Source organism: Cucumis sativus, chromosome 4 (genome assembly GCF_000004075.3).
Source record: "Cucumis sativus cultivar 9930 chromosome 4, Cucumber_9930_V3, whole genome shotgun sequence".
Lineage (NCBI taxonomy): Eukaryota > Viridiplantae > Streptophyta > Magnoliopsida > Cucurbitales > Cucurbitaceae > Cucumis > Cucumis sativus.
In genome coordinates this window covers 2,249,731-2,255,943 of record NC_026658.2, presented here as the reverse complement: position 1 = coordinate 2,255,943, position 6,213 = coordinate 2,249,731, and the positions used below count along the sequence as shown (strand labels likewise).

The following is a 6,213-nucleotide window of genomic DNA, read 5'->3' as shown; positions in this document are numbered from 1 at the left end:
CTACACGTTTCTTTTTTATGTATTTTTAAAAAATAGAATATTGATGAATAATTTCACCAAATAAATTGTATATGTGAAAATTTTAATAATGTCAAAATTAATTAAAGATAAACGTACTGAATAGGTAAATCTTTTTTAATATATGAACTTTGATCATAATTGAATTTGAGTTATAGTAACTAATACAATTAAATTATTTTATATTTTTAGCAGTCAATTTAGGCATGAATAAAACAAATAAAGTTTGTACTTTTTAATTATTAGGAAAATAAATAATAAATTGGAAGAGATGGAGGGCATATACAGCCTAAATAATGTCTGCCTATAAAATTCCAAATCATTTTTCTTTTTTCGTTACTTTTTATTCTAAAAGAAAATAATACATTTGACATAAATAAAAGTAGATTTCATCCAACGTCTTACATTATGCCACGTATTATCCCACCGTGAAATCGCCGCCGCTCATCAATGCACATCTCCGTTTCGAAATGCCTTTTATTCAAATCTCAACTAATCATCTCGTGATGGCCTTTTATTTTCACCCACTATTTTTAATTTAATTTTTAACCTTTTTTTTTTTTACTCACTACACGAAAAAAGTCTTATTCAATTACCTGCTTTTTTTTTTTTTTTTTTACTTTAATAAAAGTCAGTCTATTAGGAAATAGTTCCACTTACTCCAAAATAAATTGTAATTATAGAACAAAAATAGCCTTTTAGTTCAAAATAAAATCCCACATTATTACCCATGATATTAATATTACTAGATCTGATCTGAGAAAAGAAATTGTTGTTTCTTTTGCAACAAGAAAAAGTGAGGGAAATAAAGTGAAGAAATGATTGATTTTTTTAAAAAAAAAACAATAATTAATTTGAGGGGGTAGTTGCTGGGGACTGGGTTTTTAATATGTAAAATAAAATTAGAATGTTAATTGAGTGAAGTTTGAGATGGGAAATTAGTTAAGGAATTGAATAATTAAAAAAATGGAGAAGGCCAGCTGGGGGAAGTTAAAAGAGGAATCTAAAGAATTAATCAAAATGAAACGGGAAATTACTTGGAATTGAGGGGGTTTGAATGTGATTATAAATATATTATAGTTTCATGCAATTCTAACACAATCACGGAAAGAAACCATCAAGGTTTCTCTCTCTATTCTTCTTCCTTTCTCTCTCATCCATTTGGAGTTTTGAGAGACACAGAAACTTTGAGTTTCTTTTTTCAACTTTCCGATGAAGATTCACCGTGGCCACCCCTCATGGGGTCGTCCTTGGCCACAATTTGTTATGGCATTCGCCATTCTTCTTCTTTCTGCTAATGTAGATTTCGTTGCCGGAAATGCTTACGTCTATGCTTCTCCACCACCCCCACCGTACGAGTACAAGTCGCCGCCGCCGCCGCCGACCCCGACTTACTCTTCTCCTCCTCCTCCTTACTCTGCTCCTGAGTATAAGTCTCCTCCACCTCCTGTGTACGAGTACAAATCTCCTCCACCACCTTCTCCCTCTCCTCCTCCACCATACTATTACAAGTCTCCACCACCACCATCACCCTCCCCTCCTCCACCCTATTATTACAAATCACCTCCGCCACCATCTCCTTCACCACCTCCACCATACTACTACAAATCTCCCCCACCACCATCACCATCACCACCTCCACCATACTACTACAAATCTCCTCCACCACCATCCCCATCACCTCCTCCTCCATATTACTACAAATCTCCACCACCACCTTCTCCTTCACCTCCTCCTCCATATTACTACAAATCTCCACCACCACCATCACCCTCACCTCCTCCACCATACTACTACAAATCTCCACCACCACCATCCCCGTCACCTCCTCCTCCATACTACTACAAATCTCCACCACCACCATCCCCTTCACCTCCTCCTCCATACTACTACAAATCTCCACCACCACCATCGCCGTCACCTCCTCCTCCATACTACTACAAATCCCCTCCACCACCATCACCCTCACCTCCTCCACCATACTACTACAAATCTCCACCACCACCATCACCCTCACCTCCTCCACCATACTACTACAAATCCCCACCACCACCATCACCTTCACCTCCTCCACCATACTACTACAAATCCCCACCACCACCATCTCCTTCACCACCTCCACCATACTACTACAAATCTCCCCCACCACCATCACCATCACCTCCTCCACCATACTACTACAAATCCCCACCCCCACCTTCTCCTTCCCCACCACCACCATACTACTACAAATCACCCCCACCTCCAGTCTACTCTCCTCCTCCACCATATTATTACAAATCTCCTCCACCACCTTCTCCATCCCCACCACCACCATATTACTACAAGTCTCCTCCACCACCATCGCCATCTCCTCCTCCACCATATTACTACAAATCTCCACCACCCCCATCTCCATCACCTCCTCCACCATATTACTACAAGTCCCCTCCCCCACCATCACCATCTCCTCCTCCACCATACTACTACAAATCACCACCACCACCAACTTACTCACCCCCACCAGTCTATTACTACAAATCTCCACCACCACCAACTTACTCACCCCCACCAGTTTATTACTACAAATCTCCACCACCGCCAACATACTCACCTCCCTACTCTCCACCTTACTACAAATCACCACCACCACCGGTTTACTACTCTCCACCTCCAAAGCCCTACACTCCACCGTACTACCCGCCACACCACCATCACCTAGTTTTTAAGGTGGTCGGAAAAGTCTACTGCATCCGATGCTATGATTGGGCCTACCCTGAAAAATCACACGACAAGAAGCACCTTAAAGGTAATTTTTCAATATAAAAATTTTCCCTCTAAAATTGACTATTCATCAAATTCAAATTCTGATTATTTTCTTCCAAACCCAAATTTTAACTTTTAATTTAGAATTTTTGTCTCTGTCTTTTTAATTTTAATGTCAGTTTCATGATTAGGATTGTGATTTTCTAAATATGGGTACCTGAAAAACCAAGTCAAAAATAGATAATAATTCTATCCATGCACTACTTTTCGCAATTGAAAATGACTTAATTCGATTACAATACTAAAAACACAGCATTTTCCATATGATTCTTTTCTTCCGGCTTTAATTGGATAATGTATTTATATATATATATATTTAAGAAGTCATATTTACTAATTTGCCCTCCCACCATAATAGAATAAAAGCATACCACCGTTGTCCATGTGGATGCTATCATTGCATCAATTATTACACATCAAAACTGATCATAATGGTGATTTCAAATAAATATTTTAATTTTTTTGGAATCTAAACAAGTTAATTTATTAAAGTAGGAATGCCAAGAGTTTCTAGATTAGAATAATTGCATCCTACAGTAAAAAGCTAAAATGATGTCCTTTTCTTGTTGGATACAAAAAACTTTTGTTGTATTTTAAATTGTTTCTGTCTGTTACATTATTCAATAACAATTTAATTCAATTTGTATGTGTCCATGGATTCACCTTGAATTGTATAATTTTTCTAATTTCTAAACTTTTTTTTTTTAATTTTATTTTGTGTAGGAGCTGTTGTTGAAGTGAGTTGCAAGGCAGGAAAGAAAGAGGTAGTTGCATATGGAAAGACAAAGAGTAATGGTAAATATAGCATTGAAGTGAAAGGATTTGACTATGCTAAATATGGAGGCAAGGCTTGCAAGGCTAAGCTCCACGCACCACCCAAGGGTTCAATGTGCAACATCCCAACCAACCTCCACTGGGGCAAAGTTGGCGCCAAGCTAAGGGTCAAGTCTAAGACTAAGTATGAGGTTGTGTTGTACGCTAAGCCTTTTGCATATGCTCCAAAGAAGCCTTACAAGGAGTGCATGAAGCCTAAGCCTTACTACCCACCTCCCTACGTCTACAAGTCCCCACCTCCACCTACCCCTGTTTACTACTACAAGTCGCCACCTCCCCCGTCCCCGACTTACTACTACAAGTCCCCACCTCCTCCATCACCAACTTACTACTACAAGTCTCCACCTCCTCCATCACCTATCTACAAGTCACCTCCCCCACCTTCACCTGTGTACTATTACAAGTCACCACCGCCTCCAGTATATTCCCCTCCTCCACCATACTACTACAAGTCACCACCTCCTCCAGTATACTCTCCACCTCCACCATACTACTACAAATCACCACCACCTCCAGTGTACTCTCCTCCCCCACCATACTACTACAAATCACCACCTCCTCCAGTATACTCTCCACCTCCACCATACTACTACAAGTCACCACCACCTCCAGTATACTCTCCACCTCCACCATACTACTACAAATCACCACCACCTCCAGTATACTCTCCACCACCACCATACTACTACAAGTCACCACCTCCACCCGTCTACTCTCCTCCCCCACCATACTACTACAAGTCACCTCCTCCACCCGTCTACTCTCCTCCACCACCATATTACTACAAGTCACCTCCTCCTCCAGTCTACTCTCCACCACCACCATACTACTACAAGTCACCACCTCCACCCGTCTACTCTCCTCCCCCACCATACTACTACAAGTCACCACCTCCACCTGTCTACTCTCCTCCCCCACCATACTACTACAAGTCACCACCCCCACCTGTCTACTCTCCTCCCCCACCATACTACTACAAGTCACCACCCCCACCTGTCTACTCTCCTCCCCCACCATACTACTACAAGTCACCACCTCCACCCGTTTACTCTCCTCCCCCACCATACTACTACAAGTCACCACCTCCACCCGTCTACTCTCCTCCACCACCATACTACTACAAGTCACCTCCTCCTCCAGTTTACTCGCCACCCCCACCATACTATTACAAGTCACCACCTCCACCCGTCTACTCTCCTCCACCACCATACTACTACAAGTCACCTCCTCCTCCAGTCTACTCGCCACCCCCACCATACTACTACAAATCACCTCCTCCTCCAGTCTACTCTCCTCCCCCGCCTTACTACTACAAGTCACCTCCTCCACCCGTCTACTCTCCTCCTCCACCATACTACTACAAATCACCTCCACCTCCAGTATACTCTCCTCCCCCACCATACTACTACAAGTCTCCACCACCACCTTCCCCATCTCCCCCACCTCCATACTACTACAAGTCTCCACCACCACCATCACCATCACCTCCTCCACCATACTACTACAAATCTCCACCACCACCATCACCATCACCTCCTCCTCCATACTACTACAAATCTCCCCCACCACCATCGCCGTCACCTCCTCCACCATACTACTACAAGTCTCCACCACCACCATCCCCATCACCTCCTCCGCCATACTATTACAAGTCTCCTCCCCCTCCTTCACCTTCTCCTCCTCCCCCATACTACTACAAATCTCCCCCACCACCAGAGAAAGCACTTCCCCCAGTTTACATTTACGCATCTCCACCACCTCCTCCCCACTATTAAGTCGTGAAAACCCTCAACACCAATCTTGTAAGTAAACAAAGTTTCCCTAGTTTTCATTTTTCATTTCTCCCATCTACCAAAGTTTACTAATGATCAATTATTGATATTCCCGCAGGTTTTATTTTCAAAAGTGGAATAAAGAAAGGCTTCTTCATTAGTGAAACGATTAGAGGTGGTGAATTCAGCCCATTGAATAATAAGTGCCCTTTTGCGAAAACAACGCATTTTTCAAACACTCATAGTTGGAATCAGATTGCATCTTCTTCTCTTGTTGCCATCTTTCACTTCATCTTATTATTCAATTCTTCTGGGAAATTGGCTTCAAGGGTTCAATTGGCAGGGCTTGGAAAGTTGCAGAAGATGATTAATTATTTAGTGATTTGATTGTGAAAGCCTTTTGTTATTTGTTTTAATTTATATCTATCTGTGAATACATCAAGTACGCATTTGTGTAAGATTTGTGATTTTGTTCACTTTGGGTTATTTATTTCATTTTGTGGTGCGTACGTTTGAGTTAAATTGTAGAATCCCCTTTACAATAAGATCATAGCAAATCACCTTAAATCGTGCTGGATGACAATTTTATTTCAATTTTTAGTTGAATTATACCCATTTTGTCAAACTTACATTTAATGATTCTGTCATCACGAAAATTAATATGACAGTGTACATGTATGAGGTAAAAATAAACTAAAAAGGTAAAGTTGAAAATTCTTCCAAGTACGTACTTGAGAGAATCAACTAGCACATTGAATAATTTTTCCATTAAACCCACATATAA

The 6,213-nt window shown here is 41.2% G+C and overlaps 1 protein-coding gene across 1 annotated transcript; it reads left to right on the top strand.

Annotated features, from left to right (window-relative positions):
- Positions 1-1,107: 1,107 nt before the first annotated feature.
- Positions 1,108-6,023, top strand: LOC101208428 (extensin-2). Its single transcript, XM_011656029.2, has 3 exons — positions 1,108-2,806; positions 3,547-5,459; positions 5,548-6,023. Exons 1-2 carry the CDS (start codon positions 1,231-1,233, stop codon positions 5,430-5,432), a joined length of 3,462 nt encoding a protein of 1,153 aa, XP_011654331.2. The 5' UTR covers positions 1,108-1,230; the 3' UTR covers positions 5,433-5,459; positions 5,548-6,023.
- The last annotated feature ends 190 nt before the right edge of the window (positions 6,024-6,213 follow it).